Source organism: Festucalex cinctus, chromosome 6 (genome assembly GCF_051991245.1).
Source record: "Festucalex cinctus isolate MCC-2025b chromosome 6, RoL_Fcin_1.0, whole genome shotgun sequence".
NCBI lineage: Eukaryota > Metazoa > Chordata > Actinopteri > Syngnathiformes > Syngnathidae > Festucalex > Festucalex cinctus.
Window position 1 is genome coordinate 25,501,174 of NC_135416.1, and position 17,173 is coordinate 25,518,346.

At 39.3% G+C, this 17,173-nt stretch overlaps 1 protein-coding gene across 4 annotated transcripts in view; it reads right to left on the reverse strand.

The window, feature by feature from the left end:
* Nucleotides 1-7,788: 7,788 nt before the first annotated feature.
* Nucleotides 7,789-17,173, reverse strand: part of LOC144020796 (nuclear pore membrane glycoprotein 210-like) — a 128,209-nt gene continuing 118,824 nt past the window's right edge. For 3 of the 4 annotated variants that reach the window (XM_077524598.1, XM_077524597.1, XM_077524600.1), the window contains 3 exons: nt 12,890-12,955; nt 9,554-9,646; nt 7,789-9,294 (listed from right to left, as the gene is read on the reverse strand). In XM_077524598.1, coding sequence (XP_077380724.1) covers nt 9,266-9,294; nt 9,554-9,646; nt 12,890-12,955 — 188 coding nt within the window. In that variant the 3' untranslated portion in view covers nt 7,789-9,265. The remainder of the gene's footprint in view (nt 9,295-9,553; nt 9,647-12,889; nt 12,956-17,173) is intronic. The other variant, XR_013283972.1, reaches the window with a different exon arrangement.

The following is a 17,173-nucleotide window of genomic DNA, read 5'->3' on the forward strand; positions in this document are numbered from 1 at the left end:
GTCAGGTGTCCTTAATTGACGTAATCTACTACTGGGTGTGGGCGGGGTTACACACCGGTGTTCATTCAAATAAATGGCTGTGCACGCAGTCACTATGTGAGTTGCATGCAGGCCGAACGCAAACTGCTGCTGTCTTGTGTTTTCCTCCGTCTGCCGGCATTTCCAAGTCCTGAGGCATGGCTGCGCCAACAATATCCTGTTTTTCTTTTTCTTGATTATATTTATAAGATTGAAAGAAGCAAACGAGTGACCGCATTATTGGAGCGTGTCTCCAACGCCCCATGACTTTGCACAGCTAGACTACACGAGAACTTGACGTTCCCTTTAAACGCTATTGCGACGTATATTGCGGCTTTATTTGCCTTAACGTTGACCTAATGAGCAGTGCTAAGTAATGACGTGATAAAAAAAAATGTAGCGAAAGAAAAAGCCTGATGTTAGGTTCGCCTCGGTGACTTAATTAGTGGGAGCAGTTCATCACAATGTTTAAGCACTCAATCAAAGCACGTATGGATTTTGAAGCCCGACTTGAAATAGTCATATCTTTACAAACGTATTCAAAGTATACTATGTGTCCAGTCGGTTTATATGCGGTTGTATGTAAAATGATGACCACGAAATAACAGTATTTGATGACTGATGTCTCATATTTATCATTTTGAAAAGAAAAATAAATTCATCAGTTTGAGAAGGAAACCCGCAGACTGGTGTCTAAATTGAACATAACATTTTTGAAAAGCAGACCATGTCGTCTAGTTGTTTTCAAGAAAATAAGATAATAATCGATAAACTATCACACATTGTAATTCCGTTCAGATCAACCATCAATGATACAGCTTTTATGAGATGTATCTGTCAGAAACGGCATGTTCGACATAACAGATACTGAGGCACGTAAAAAAAAAAAAAACACCCACACACACATAGGCCAGGTACGCACATTCCAAAAATATCCGTGCAAATCTGAATTGAATACATAAGGGATCCCACACCTGACTTGCAAATTTGGCCTCCCCTGCATGTGAAGAACTAGCTGGTATGAACTTTTTGTTTTTCTTTATGTCGCTCTGAAAGCTTTAACTCATTCACTGCCAGCTATTTTAGAACATTTAAAAATTTTCAACACCCACGCGATATTACGTTCAAGAACTATATATAAACCTAATCTACCAAATGACAGAATAGACTCCTTACTTTTTGCCTCGTCCCGTTCTTTTATAAGTGACAGTAGAAAAATGTAAGTTTGCCAAAATAAAACCATTTCTCTCATGGACTCTGAAACTGTGTTTATTTCGTATAAAATGGGGCAATGATGTCATCTACCGGTGGTTGGGCATCAGTAAAGTTGTTTCCAAATTTGACATTTACAGTACGTGTCAGTCAATGTGAGGCCAAAAACTGCGGAGTGTCAGACCTCCCACTTGGATTGTTGATAGCAAAACGTTGCCCAGCCCAGGGAATAAACACAGCCAAATTTCATTGGGAAGCATTTTAATCCCATTTTCAACACCCTCGGAATATACTGTAGCGGTACGGCATGGACCCAAAGAGAAATTGTATTTGACAAGTGATAATGAGATGTGCATGCCAACAAAAATATTCTTGAATTTGCATCCTACAAATGTAAACGACCAACCTGTTTTGTATTCTGTACTTCGCATCCAAGACAGGGATACGTGATTTGACAAAGATGCTTGTTTGTATCAGAGCTGGTCCGAAGACAGCAGCAGAAGATAAACCCAAAAACTAGAAAGTTGGACCCCTATGAAACACATCCTATGAAAAATAAATTTATTACTCCAACTACTACTTCATTTACAACCACATAATTTATTAATGTGATTAATTAATAATCATGTTAATAAATCATCCCCTTCTACCTGTAAATGCAAACGTCAGTTAGTGTCGGTTTGAACTTTCAACCATTGGAGGGTGCTATTGTATTGCATAACAACAACAACATACTTATTTTTACCTTGCACAAAACTACGTTGCTTATTGATGTCTGTCCAAAACAATCTATCTGAACAAGAGGTGTCAGTGGATTAAAATTTGTAATCATAATTAATCGCATTACTTCAATAATTAACTATTAATCACACATTAATTGCACATTTTATATCTCAATTTATACCTACATTTACAATAAAATGTACCCCAACCCCCCCCGCCCAAATTTCAATATGGTTTTATTTTTTATTTTTTGTCATTGATAGAGCAATTGCATAATAATTCAATAAAAAAAAATAAAAATTCATTGATAGAGTAATTTCATAACAATTCAAGAAAAAAAGTTTAAAAACAATACAAATAAAATAAGTGCTGTAGTGTAAAACCAAACCAAAGCGTGACTGTTTTGTTTTGGTCATTTTTCTCTCACTACAACATGGTATAATTGCATTTGTAAGACAATAGTGAAAGCTCAATGCATTTCTCTTTTCATATTAGGAGCTGCCTAATTTTTAACATGAAGTAACTTGTGGGGCGGCACGGTAGTCGAGTGGTTAGCACGTCCGCTTCCCAGTTCTGAGGTCTCCGGTTCGAGTCCAGGCTCGGACCTTCCTGGGTGGAGTTTGCATGTTCTCCCCCTGCCCGCGTGGGTCTTCTCCGGGTACTCCGGTCTCCTCCCACATTCCAAAGACATGCATGGCAGGTTAATTGGGTGCTCCGAATTGTCCCTAGGTGTGTGTGTGAGTGTGGATGGTTGTTCGTCTCTGTGTGCCCTGCGATTGTTTGGCAACCAGTCCAGGGTGTCCCCCGCCTACTGCCCAGAGCCAGCTGAGATAGGCGCCAGCAGCCCCCGCGACCCTTGTGAGGAATAAGCGGTCAAGAAAATGGATGGATGGATGGATGGAAGTAACTTGTGAAATTATGCACATTTTTAAAACTGTAAAATACAACACAGTCCCCACAAATATATGCATTCGCTCTAGGCTTTTATTTTGTGAAGTGAAATAGGATGTGCATTGTAAAATGACGAATTTTTACTGCATAGGAACCAGAAACGACCGATGTGTTCTTTTCATATTAATAGCTCTGTAATTTTAAACAATAAGTAACTTATGAGTTTCTGCACATTTTAAAATTGTAAAATACAACTTGACGCTTTTATTTTGTTAAGTTCTCGGATGCGAGACGCAGCTGAGGCCGCTCTACTGTTACAGCGAACACATCGGTAGTTTCACTTTCACCCTGATGAGATATTTTGTGGAGATGCTGAATAAAATACGCCTCACATTTAAAGATAAATAGGCTTGTGCTCACTCCAACTGTCAAGACGGCGTCCATTCGGCTCTTTACTCTCACAGGGGTTTCAGAGTGCCCATGGACGCCTCTTGGTGCTCGGTGCGAACACAACGGCTAACCGAGTGCGTTCTTTCAAAGCAAGGCACGGGTGGTAGTGGTGAGACACAGTCCAAATGGCTCCTCCACCTATATTCTGCCCCTTAAACACTGTATTTTAGCTCCAGTGCATTTCTATTGGGTAGTTTTGACGTGGACGTTTCTACTGCGTGGTGACTAGAATTCCCTGAGTAGAGGCTTTCCAAATAAGGAGCGGTCGTTAATCGAGCGTTAAAAACAAATAGTGCCGTTAAAGGCACTTTAAGTTAACGAGATAATAATGCGACAATTTTGACACCCATAATCTGAACATAAAAGTTATTTTAAACAGTCACTCACGTCTCACAGGCAAACAAACATGATATAGCCAAACGCTAACATGCATTCTCGGTACTCAGGAGACTGCTCCTTAAAACAGATGATTCTCCTTCTCCAGACTCCTAGTGAGGTGGATTATAATGCTTTGTCGTAAGTAGCGCCAGCTACTGTTCAGGAGGGGCATAACAATTAGTAGCCGTCTGCTTGGAAAAAAAATGCTGGCAGGCTGCATCGGCCAGGCGTGTGACGTCACTGCGCCGGTGCCGTGATATGTCAATCATTTGGCGTCTGCTGGGTCCAATCACATTTCAGCAGGGGCACGTGCCACCCCGGCCCCCCCTCTGGCTCCGCCATTGCCCATAGTTCGGATTTTTTTACATGAATTTCTATTTCATCCTCACCTCCAGTGTGTGCCATCAGCACTGACTTACCCCTGATAGCGTTCTGTGACACAAGTTCTGGTCCAGTGTTGGACGAGAGGAAAATAGTCCGGCAAGTTGACTCGGGTCACGGAAATAAAGAGTTTATCTTCTAAAAACACTTAGTGTTCAAAAGAGTGATATATTTGCATCATTAAAATCCTTTTCTGAAAAAAGTCAGACGCCATTACCGTCGGGCACTATTTTTCTGTTCCTTCATATCACTGTGTGGCGCCCTGTAGACAGCTGATCGACGCGCACTAATCTACAAGTTGTCTTTTCAAAAGCGGAAAGCGCGTCGATCAGCTGTCTACAGGGCGACACGCAGTGATACAAACGAACAGAAAAATAGGGCCCGGCGTTAATGGCGTCGGACTTTTTTCAGAAAAGGAGTTTAGTGATGCAAATGTATCACTCTTTTGAACACTAATTGTTTTTAGAAGATAAACGCTTTCACGCTGTCAGGGGTAAGTCACACACTGGAAGTGAGGATGAAATAGAGATTCATGTCAAATAATCTGAACTGTTCCTTGAAGACAAGACCCAATAGGGCAACATAATTTTACACACTCTTTGGCTCAGCAGGCTGAATAGACTTGAATTTGATTGGCTCAACATGGTGAAAATGTGTGAACAAATGAGCACCATTGAGATGCAGTGAAACTGCAAAACGTGCTTTAGATGTGCAAAAAGTGAGAAGTGACTGCAAGCTTTTAGGGCACCCTGAAGAAAATAGTGTGGATTATGTTTTGCAGTTTGAAAGAAAAAACAACACAGAACAGCACTGAAGGCTTTGATTTGCATTGCCTGTTTTCACTTCCACCTGTTGCTCTCATTGGCCCCTAATAAATGGCATGACACACAAAACAGTGTTGTCCGGTTCTCTTCCAAACAGGTTTTATTAGTTCTCCTGTTTGTTATACTAACTCTTGTGTGCAATAAACCATCTGTTGCGTCACGTTCCAAACCAAACATCAGCAGAGAAAAGCTGATTTACAATCTTAGGTTTGTGTCAGAGCGGCAGGATGGACTAACTGGTTAGCACGTCCACTCTCCGAGTTCTGAGGACTCGGGTTTGAGTCCAGGCTCTGGCCTTCCTGGGTGGAGTTTGCATGTTCTCCCCGTGCCTGCGTGGGTCTTTTCCGGGTACTCCGGCCTCCTCCCACATTCCAAAGACATGCTTGGCAGATTAATTGAACATTCTGCATTGTCCGTAGGTGTGCTTGTGGATGGTTGTTCATCTCTGTGTGCCCTGTGATTGGCTGGACACCAGTTCAGGGTGTACCCTGCCTACTGCCCATAGCCAGCTGAGATAATCTCAAGCAATCCCCCGCGACCCTTAAGAGGAATAAGCAGTCAAGAAAATGGATGGATGGAAGGTTTGTGTCATTTAAAAAAAAAAAAAAATGTAATCTGAACAAACTAGATCATGCTGTTTTTTTCACATGACAAAACTGAAGAAGACTCCAAAGAGCAACCTTTGACCTGTGGCACAGAGAAACACTTGCCAAAGACATCTGGCAAACATCCCAAGGGAGGGGCCTTGCCATTCCTGTCAGGTGTGAGTCAGAGACCACCTCATGGTTCCAATTTCAATTAAGAATAGCATTTTGCTTTCTCCTCAGATGTAGCTTGACACTCCCAGCTTGATGGTTTGACTGGTGGACTTTATGCAAACGGTGTACCTTACCAGAGAGAATCAACTAAATGTCATTTGAGCTTTGTGATGACTGCCTGAATGAATCCTAGTTGGACTGTATGCTCACATTTACGCAGCTACGTGTTATATAGCAGTCATTTCAAATCGGTCACATCCACATTTATTCACATTTGAACTATAGTCAAGTAGTCAATCAAAACCAGCCTCATGCAAACGACTCCAAATGTACACGGTGCCCTCTATGCATGTTTGTTTATTCAATCAAGACTGGGAGAGAACCCCCCCCCCCCCCCCCCCCCAAAAAAAAAAAAAAAACTAAATATACCCTTGGACCTGTTGTCTATGCAAGCTCTACATGGCTGAACTTCCATATAAACGGCCCTCTCATGCACGAGTTGACGCTCTTTCGGGTTTACACTTCCCCTGGAGATAAGGAGAAACATTGCAGAACATCGCTGGTGCCGAAAATAAAGTATTTCATGTCAGCTGTGCCAGCATGTGGAATTTCTGTCCAAACACAGCATTCATTCACATAGTGCTGAAGACAATCAAAGAACTGGAAGGGGGGGGATCAAATCTGAACAATAAACAATAAACGTACCATGCGGTAAGCATTTAACTCAAGATTGTGTGGCACTTTCCGACATGCGGCAGGACGCTGTGGACAAACAAATGACCCCGGTGACGAGGAACCACCACATTGTTTCAGTGCTGCGTCACATACTGATGGGAGATATTTGATCAAGGGTCTCAGTCCTTTTCGAAACCCTCAGGGAGAGACAAAAAGACAGTCCCTAATCTCACTTAATTGTTTATCTACACGGAGCTAAGTCAACTGGCTCAAGTCTGGTTATGATTTACGGTAGCCACCAAAATTGCACTTCATGTTAAAAACCATCAGTTTAGCAGGCCGTATTTTATATGACGGCACTGAGAAAAAAAAGTCAAACAGCAAAGAAAATGAAGGTAAATGAATGCAAACTTTTTCATTTGAGGGCCACATCCAGACAATCAGAAGGACACAAGGGCCACATAATGTTATGAAGAGAAATTGTGTTTCGTAATAAAGATTGTACAAATAATTCATTTTTGCTTTTACATATTTAGCAAAATGCTACAGTACATAAACCAATTTATTTGTAATATGGCAGTAGGGTTATTATAGTTTTGTAATATTTTAGTTTTTATTTCATTTTGAGTTTTGTTTTTTAAATTTAGTTAGTTTTAATTAGTTTTCAGGGTGGTTCTGTTAGTTTTTATTAGTTTTAGTTCTTTAATAAATGCTTAGTTTTAGTTTTGTTAGTTTCAGTATTAGTTTTAGTTTTTTGTTTTAATGTGTATTACTTGTACGCAATATTTAAAAAACAGCAAGGGAGCGACATCATCTGAAGGTGCTTTTCTATTGGCTGCTGCTAGATGACGTCACTTCTATGTGACATACTTTAAAAAAACGTCAGTATTCCGGTTTTTATCAAAATAAATCTACTAAAAATCACATTTGAAACCATCCCCAAAGGCTCATGCATTAAATTACCAAAGACTAAAACAAATGACGTTTGCTATAATTATAGTTTTGTAAACATAAAAGGTAGTTTGTTAGTTTCTTTTTTTAAAAAGCATTTTTTTTATTTTACTTTGTTTTTTTGAATCTTAGTTGTAGTTATTTCATTAGTTTTCATGAACTAAAATAACGTCCTCCCTTCTTTCTTTGACCATCTCCAAACATTATTGTTTTTGTTTATTTTAACTGAGTAAAATGCCATTTTTAGCATAGTTGCGGGCCACTGAAAAATGGACGGTTGGCCGCAAATGGCCCTCGGGCCGTAATTTGGACACCCCTGCACTAGATCAACATTCATTAATATGCTAAAGAACATTTTACATGTAAAGGTAATACTTTGATGAACATAAACGGTAATGATGCATCACATCCATAGGGATGTTCAAAGTGTGTTGATGGATCATCTCAATTATGAATTTAGGTCAGTATATACACTTTGCTCACCATACTTCAAACATTTGACAGCTGTACCTTGATAACACAAAGGCTGGATTTTAATTAATCAGTTTTATTTGAAGAGACATCTTTACGAAAGGAAACAAAAGTGAGGCAGGAAGGGTGGGGGGGAGGCATCGCTCACTATATTCTACAATTCAGTTTTGCATGGATGTAATGCATAATGCATACAGTGTTCAGCCAAGAGGAAAGCAGAAATTCAACAGAGTTCAGATGTTCCAGGAAAAAAAAAAAAAAAAAAAAAAAAAAAGACACTAACAGAAATCAGTCTTTCAGCATTTAAACAGTGGTACAGTACCGTGGAACAGTACAGTGGTACTGTTCCAGTGGTACAGTTCCAGGACCGCAAACAGGCCGAAGCAAAAACTGAAGACTGTCACATTTTGTTCTCTTGCAACTCAAGAAAGATGCTTAGTTGAAATCGCTTCCCATTTCACATTAACAAACGAAACAGAAGCTGCACGCATCGTGGCTCAAACTGATAATAAAATACTGTACACCAAATGCCAAAACTTGGCTAAAGTAGGTGGGCTAGGCTAAAGTAGGTGCTTTGCTAATAATGGAGTGGTTGTGTATAACAGGATTCAACTAATGATGGCACAAGGACATTGTGCTGTGGAAGCTTTGTGAAACGCACGCATACACACAAGCAAGCAGGTATTTAAAGGCCTTTGTAAGTCTTGTACCAATATTAAAACGCAACGATTTTGCTGTCACATCCCACAGCTTCCACTGTGAGAGGTGTGAAGTACATTCAGTGATGACCCTCTGTGGTACAGGACGGAAGATGAGGGCTTCATCAGGACATGTATCTCGGAGAATAGACTCGACCTGGAGTTGTTTGCTTCCATCCGGGGTGTCGGCTCGGAGAAAAGAGCCAGAAGGATCAGCAAATTCAAAGGTCATTAAACGTGGCATTTGATTGCATTGGGCTCAATTCACTAAAGTGATCATTTAAAACAAAGTTCTTCAGAATGGCTTGTGGACAAATGTCTGTTCTGTTCAATTAAAGTCCTTCAAAGTGGTTGAGAAGACAGACACAGATTTGTATCACTGCAACAAGTGAAAAACTGTCAACCCTTTGGAATGACCTTATTCATGCATAAATTGGTCATTTAAAATGTGATCATCACAGATCTTTTTAATTACTAGGCTATCACATAGCTCAACTTTTATCCTGGAGTTATTATGTTTACAGGACAAGCATTAATGTCCAAAAAAAATCAAGAAATAATTGTTAAAATGGGAATGCCAGATGTGTATCAAAATTTACAATATCATCCAGTTTCCCCATCTACTTTAAGCACTGTGTGTTAGTCTATTGTTGGGATTTATGATGAAGGTCAGATCACATTTGTTTGATGATCAATTCCAGACAATTCCAAAGGGTTTGCATATTTTTCTTGTACCTGAATTCAGTCATGTTTTCGTCCTCGCACAGTTTCCTGAGACAAAAGATTAAGAATGCGCCCGTCCCACCCCTCTGGACATAGTTCTGCGGTACGTTTGCTACCTGAGAAGAAATATTAGGCGTATGCCTGCAAGAGAGAAAACGGAACATGAGTGAAGAGCTGAGAATCACGACACCATCAGGACTGAGCATTAGAAACAAGAAAACTGCCAAAATGTATCTCATCAGAAATCTTATTATCCTTAAAATGGTATACGGTATGTACTGTACATCATGTACATCTGTTAAATGGCTGTAAAACTACTCACTGGTGTGTTACATTGCAATGAATATAAAAGTTCCAGATTCAACTGGGTAGTAGTAGTTGTAGTCGGTGGCAAACTTACTGATATAGAAAGCAGATAAAACAGTTGCCAGCCACCACAGGATCCACGTCCAATTGTAATTGGTTTGAAGTATGGTGTCCACCTCGGCAAGTGCTGATTTGGAAGAGAAACAGGTTGAAATCACAGGCTAAATGTCTTCCAAGGCCTGGAAACAGCTACAACCAACGACAAATTATAATTGACAGCGCAGGGCCAAACTGTTTCAAATTTGCCAGAGTGAAAGTAGAACCATAACTGAGATTTGACACCCTTTGCTAGCTGTAGCAACCTTTTTGGTATAATCTTTCTTCCATAAATTTGAACCTGACATGCTGCTGCTGTTGCAAAAGGCTTTGAGAGATGCCAAAAACTAGCATCACCTCTCAAGAAGCATTTCATACTATAGACCATTCTATATTAATGAATGAATTAGAGAAATATGGTATATGAGGTTTAACATATAAATAGATGAAAAGTTATTTGGAAAAAAAAAAGACACCAGTATGTGCAGTTTAACAATATAAATTCAAAACACTTGAAGATTACTCATGGAGTTCCCCAAGGGTCTATGCTAGGCCCTAAATTATTTATACTGTACATAAAATAAATGATATCTGTTGTGTCTCAAAAATATTGAAAAGTGTCTTATTTGCTGATGACACAACTCTACTACTACCGTTCAGGAGAAAACCTGAAGCAGCTTCTGACTACTTTGGAGTATGAATTGAATACATTAAAAAATTGGTTTGACATGAATAAATTATCCATCCATCCATTTTCTTGACCGCTTATTCCTCACAAGGGTCGCGGGGGGTGCTGGCGCCTATCTCAGCTGGCTCTGGGCAGTAGGCAGGGGACACCCTGGACTGGTTGCCAGCCAATCGCAGGGCACACAGAGACGAACAACCATCCACACTCACACGCATACCTAGGGACAATTTGGAGCACTCAATTAACCTGCCATGCATGTCTTTGGAATGTGGGAGGAGACAGGAGTACCCGGAGAAGACCCACGCGGGCACGGGGAGAACATGCAAACTCCACCCAGGAAGGCCGGAGCCTGGACTCGAACCGGAGTCCTCAGAACTGGGAGGCCTCGACAAAACACTCAAGTCAAAATTATGGTGAATTCAATTGAAATAGAAAGGGTGTGTGATGATAAATTATGTTGGAAGTCACACATGGAAAATATCAAAAGGAAGCTGTCAAAAATCATAGGGATACTCTCTAAAACTAAGGATGTTCTGAATATGAAATCATTATACACATTATATTGTTCATTATTATTACCATATTTGACTTATTGTGTAGAAATCTGGGGAAATGCATATAAAACTACTACTACCCCTGTTTTTAAGCTGCAAAAACGAGCCATAAGAATTATTAATCAATCAAAATATACAGAACCAACACATTGACTATTTATTAAATTAAACACAATGAAATTTTATGACTTAGTTGAGTTTAAAATAGCACAAATAATGTATAAAGTTTACAACAATCTACTCTGCCACAGTATTCAGAAGCTATTTGAAATTAGAGAGAATCCTTATGACATAAGGGGTACGTACAAGTGTCTACAAAAAAAATCAAAATAAGAACAAATATTAAGCAAAGGTGTGTTTCTGTGGAGGTGTTAATTTGTGGAATAATTTTGGTAATGACTTGAAAAGATGCAAGTCAATTGTTGAGTTTAAAAAATGTTTAAAAGTAAAGTTCAAGAGCATTATTTAAATCAGACATGAGCTAGTACAATTGCAGAAATGTAATTTCCTTTTTCGATGTACCTTTATGAGTGTAATGAAAATTGTATATGCGAATATGAGGATGTATTATTATTGTGTATGAGTATGCCTAAGAAATTCATACACATACGCTACTGACAAATGTACGTATGTTAAAGTGAAATTGTTTACACGAGCAGGATTACACATTTTCTTTTATTGTAATGTATTAATTTACTGTATTAATAATGAAATAAGTTAAAAGATATAAAGAATAAGGGGTAGGACTAGATAAGTTTTTAACTTAATAAGTTTCTAACTTCTTCCTACTCCCTTTTGAACATGTAAGTTATGATTGATTGAATGATTATTTTATTGGGATTTTCTTTTCTTTTGATTGTTGTTGTTGTTTTTTCTTATCTCTGCTGTTCATCTGTTTATATGTTCAATAAATTAAAAAAATAAATAAAAATAAATTAATTAAATGAAACTTCTTCCTACTCGCTTTCGACATGTAAACCATCACAAATGATTGGTATGAGTTTTCTTCTTCTTCTTCTTTCTTTACATTTTTATTTGCTATTTGTTTATGTTTATATGTTATGTTTATATGTTCAACAAACAAACTTCAAACTTCAAGAACATTCTGGATGTTTTGTCAGGAACATTTTGATTGTCAGGATTCAGGAACATCTGCATCTCAGCCAAAACAACAAATGCGCCACCAGAAAGACACTAAAATTCATATTTGTATTATATTTTCTTTGAGCGCGAACAATCAGAGCATGCAGGAGCGCTGCTAGGAGATGTTGGATCTTTAAAAAAAAAATAAAATAAATGTTTCTTTGGTGCTCTTCAGTGGAGGGATCCGCAAAGCACTTCAAAAATGAGAAAACTGAGGCCCTCAAAGGTATTACAAGTAAAAGGTCTTTATTCAAACATGGCCAGTTGGTAAAAAAATAAATAAATAAAATAAAATAAATAAATAAATAAAAATTGCCTATGCGTTTCGGTCTTTGTAAGCCTTCATAATGGCAAGCTGAAATGGACATACAACTGCTTTTATATGTTTCACATGTTCCATGTGGGGTGTGCTAAATATCCAATCAGCAAGCAGCAATACTTATAAATAAAAATAAAAATCACTACTGAAAAAAATGAAACATTTAAATTTGCGCTTAGTTTTACCAATGTTGAAAAGCCCACAGGGGCATTCAAGTTTGTAAACCACAAAGGTAGTGTTACAGCTAATTAATTAATTTATATTGTATTTTTGATTTAATGTGTTCGGAAAAAAACAAAAAAACAAAAAAACTGGTGGTCTTTATAGTATCACAGTGTGCGCAGTTGCCGCATCTAAAGTTTTCCATTAATGTAATGAGCCAAGTCTTTTTTGTAAAGGGGGAAGATAGCTCTTGACTAGTTTATTGCTAAGGGTGGGGGGGCCTACATTTTTGTTTGATTATATGTTTAATTTGATAAGCTTTGGAGGTGCAAGGTGTGATAAATTACACTTGATTTCTACTTTCTTCATTCTTTAGTTTTGAAATTAATAAATCATTTCGATGTTGACTCTTAGCTTTTTGATGAGCCGTAGAAATCATTTATTTTTTTGTATCTTCGACTTACGTACCTTTGTCCCATATGTTGAGCATGATGGCAAGGACGTCACTAGACTGAATACTGCGCTGGGGCACACCTGGGGCACAAAAAAATTCACGAGAGAGAAATATTTATTTCAGTTAACATCTGCAAACTGAACATTTACAAAAGTTAAAAAAAAAATTACATAAAATAAAGCACCCCTACATCTCTGGGTTCTTTTATTTGCATAGTAGAAGGCAGAGGTGGGAGTAAGTTATTGTTTTTCAGGTCACAAGTAAGTCTCAAGTCTTTGCCCTCAAGTCCCGAGTCAAGTCCCGAGTCAAGACTGACAAGTCTCAAGCGAGTCACAAGTTTCAAGTCTTTTCAAGTCTTTTTAACAACATCGTAGATGATATTTATTTCGGGTGACCATTAAAGTAGGAGTCAGGGAGTGAACCCAGAGAGGTGCATCAGATTGCTGTGTTTGCATTGTATTACCAGTGAGATTACAGTCTCATTATATACACAACAAGCAACGATAATTTGACAATAAACAACTGACATTAACACTTAACAATGACACTTAACGTTCTTTGAGCAACTTCAGATGTTGAACGAAATTTGAAGTTGTTGCCTCACCATCAGTGATCAAATCTTGGACATACTGCAATTCATTTTTTTGTTGACCACCACATAGTTGTTGTTTTTTTTTTTACCCAAACAACTAATGGTGCAACAGATCACAAAAGTCACGGATCAGATTGTTAAAAAAAAAACAAACAAACAAACAAAAAACAGATAAATATAACTTTGTCTTAATTTATTTTTATAAAACGTTTTTGCCCATCCATCCATCCATCCATTTTCTTGACCGCTTATTCCCCAAAAGGGTCGCGGGGGGTGCTGGCGCCTATCTCAGCTGGCTTTGGGTAGTAGGCGGGGGACACTCTGGACTGGTAGCCAGCCAATTGCAGGGCACGTTTTTGCCCATTATCATTATTATTATTATTTTTAATATATAAACTCAAAATGTCTAACATGGCCATTAGGATTTAGGAATACATTATATGTACTTCCAAAGATGATGCCAAATTTGTTTTCATGAAAATTAATTCCAATCGGAGTCTCTAAATGTTCAAATATATTAGTACATATTAAGCACAGGGGAGATTTTTGCACATAATGTGCCGTTTATTAAGAATGTATAAAATGTACAAAAAAATAATTCAGCACTGTTTAATAGGGGTGTGCTCAAAAAATCGATACGGCAATATATCGTTGCGGGCCTCATTACAATACACGTATTGATACGCAGGTGTCAGAATCGATATTGCTCGTTAACTTTAAATAGGCAGTTAATGTTCGCCTTTGCAGCTTGCATTGTACCTAAAAAATAAAAACCAGCAGCGTCTTTGAAGTTAATTGCTTTCAATTAATGCAAAAATAGCTCACCAGTGATTGGACACTGTGTCTTGCTAAGAAAAATTAAAGCAGAGGAAGAATACCAACATTTATTTACTTATAAACTTAACGTGGCACATGTCGTAATGTACCAATTTTCCTATATTTTGTTTAAAAAAAACAAAATAAAATGTGTTACATGAAAAAAATGCTGTTTTTATTTCCCCAAATATTTCAAATAAGCACATTTTAGAGCTGTAATTTTAATACTTTGATATTTTTGCTCATATCGACTCATGCCTATTAATAAATTTTCCCGGTGTGTCTGTGAAAACTGCTCCTTGCTCTGCAGTGCGTACACATTTAAACCAGGCATGCCGCTTGGTGATAAACCAGAAGAGCTACTAACAAAAACATTTTTGTCATCCAGCATAATAAACCTATACTTTAGGTATACATATGACTGTTATTATAAAATGCAAGTCAATTAATGTAATATATCGGGATACGTATCGCCTTGAAGATCATGTATTGGGATACATATGTATCGCGATACGTATCATATCGTGACCCCTGTATCGTGATACGTATCGATTTTTTTTTATTTTATTTTATTTTATTCTTTATTTATTTATTTATTTTGCCTCGACAAGATGGCGTGCGCCGGTGTGTCTGGCGACTCTCTTGTCTTGGCTGTTTGTTGATGGCGCTGTGAGCTGCAGCAGCCGTCTTTGTCTTTCTTTTTGTTATGTGGCGTTTCTTCTTTTGTGTGGACCCGATTTGGACTGGACTGTTATCGGCGGTTTGGCCGTGATATTCCTCGCGGGACGGTGTCGGTGCCCGGCGGCCGCACCCATTCAGCGGCATGCCTGCACTAGCACGGTTTCTGTTGGGCGAGTGTCGGGGCCATCCGACTTCCCCACCGGGCACCTGTGGGTGGCTTGTGTCTTTTGCGCCAGGAGACAGGCAGCATTTTTCACAGCCCCTCTGCACGGAAGAGAAGTTGTCGCTGCTGGACAGTCTGCGCTGGTGAGCTGGATGGATGGCGCTTATGGAGTGGACTGTTCTCTGCGTTATGGCCGTAATATTCCTCGAAGGACAGTGTCGGTGTCTGGCGGTTGCGCTCATTCAGCTGCATGCCTGCACCGGTACGGTTTCCGATGGGGGAGTGTCGGGGCCATCCGACTGCCCCACCGTGCACCTGCTTGTGTTTTTTGCGCCAGGAAACAAGCAGCATTTTCACAGCCCTTCCGCTCGGAGGAAATGTCGGCGCCACTGGACAGTCTACGCCGGTTAGCTAGGATGGATGAGGACGCGAACGTCGCCGCTGGGCGCGGTGGTGTACGCGGGTCGTGGAGTGGATGGAGGTTCGGCGCTTGGAGGAGAGGCAGTTTGATGGGACTGGAAAATTGGACCATTCTTTTTTGTGTGTATGGTGCTCATCGCGAACGCAGCAGCTGCTTGTTTATGAGCTAGCTTATAAGCAAACTTAGCTTGTAGCAAATGTGTGTGACGTCATGCATGCTGAGATCACGTCTCTGATCAACTGCTGAAATGAGGCTGATTCTGTCCTCTTTCATCTAAAAACTGCTTCAAACATCAAAGCGTATGTAGGGATGGAAGAATGTTGATTTGTTGTGATTGTATTGTATTGGTGTTAATGTTTTATGTTATGTTTGTTTTTGTCTTTCTGTAAAGCGCTTTGTGACAGTTCAGGCTGTTTGAAAGCGCTATATAAATAAACTTGAGTTGAGTTGAGTTGAGTATGAGGTTGGCGGCAATACCCAGCCCTACTGTTTAACCTGAATGAAGTTGCACGCACACACGCAGATACTGTATTGATGCAATTACTCAATAAAAGAATACAGTACTTTTATCAACATAACATTATAATATGAACATAGTGCAAATTTGTATTGCAGTATGACTAAAGGTCCTGTCTAGGTGCCAAACTCTCCTTGTTGTTTCATTTTCCACACACCCTATGAAAAATAAATTTATTACTCCAACTACTACTTCATTTACAACCACATAATTTATTAATGTGATTAATTAATAATAATGTGAATAAATCCTCCACTTCTACAGAACTGTCTCAGAAAATTATAATATTGGGATAAAGTCCTTTATTTTCTGTAATGCAATAAAATAAACAAAAATACAAAAATACATTCTGGATTCATTACAAATCAAATGAAATATTGAAAGCCGTTTATTATTTTAATATTGCTGATTATGGCTTACAGAATATCCTGAAAAAGTATACTAGTAGGCTATTCAACTAATCACTTGAATCGTCTAACTCGAAACACCTGATATATAGTAACAATGCGGCAAATGTCAAAAAGTGATTGATTGCCCCCCATAAAACAGTCCTTTGAAGTAAGCCCCGCCCCCTTCCGGCATCTTACCCCCCCCCCCCCCCCCCATAAACAGTCCTTTGAAGTAAGCCCCGCCCCCTTGACACCTTCTTAGCCAATCAGATGCCGTTATTTTGAATTAAGCCCCTACCCACTTGCCACCTTCTTAACCAATCAGAGGCCGGAAGCCAGCTTCTGTCAAAAATGATTGATGATATTCTGCACCCCCCTCCCCACCCCCCTCATCGTCTTAACCAATCAGAGGTTGGAAGCCACCCCCCTCATCGTCCTAGCCAATCAGAGGCCGGAAGCCAGCTCCTGTCAAAATTTGATTGATGACATTCTGTTTCCCACAACATCAAAGACATGTTTTCCGGTCCCCCCACCCCCATTAACAAACATAGGGTTCCGGTCACCCCACCCCCATTAACAAACATAGGGTTCCGGTCACCCCCCAAACAGTAGCTTTATTGTTTTCCGGTCCCCCCACCCCCTTTAACAAACAATTGATTCCGGTCACCCACCCCACCGATTGTCTACGTAATTCCTTTGAACCCCCAAACAGTAGCTTT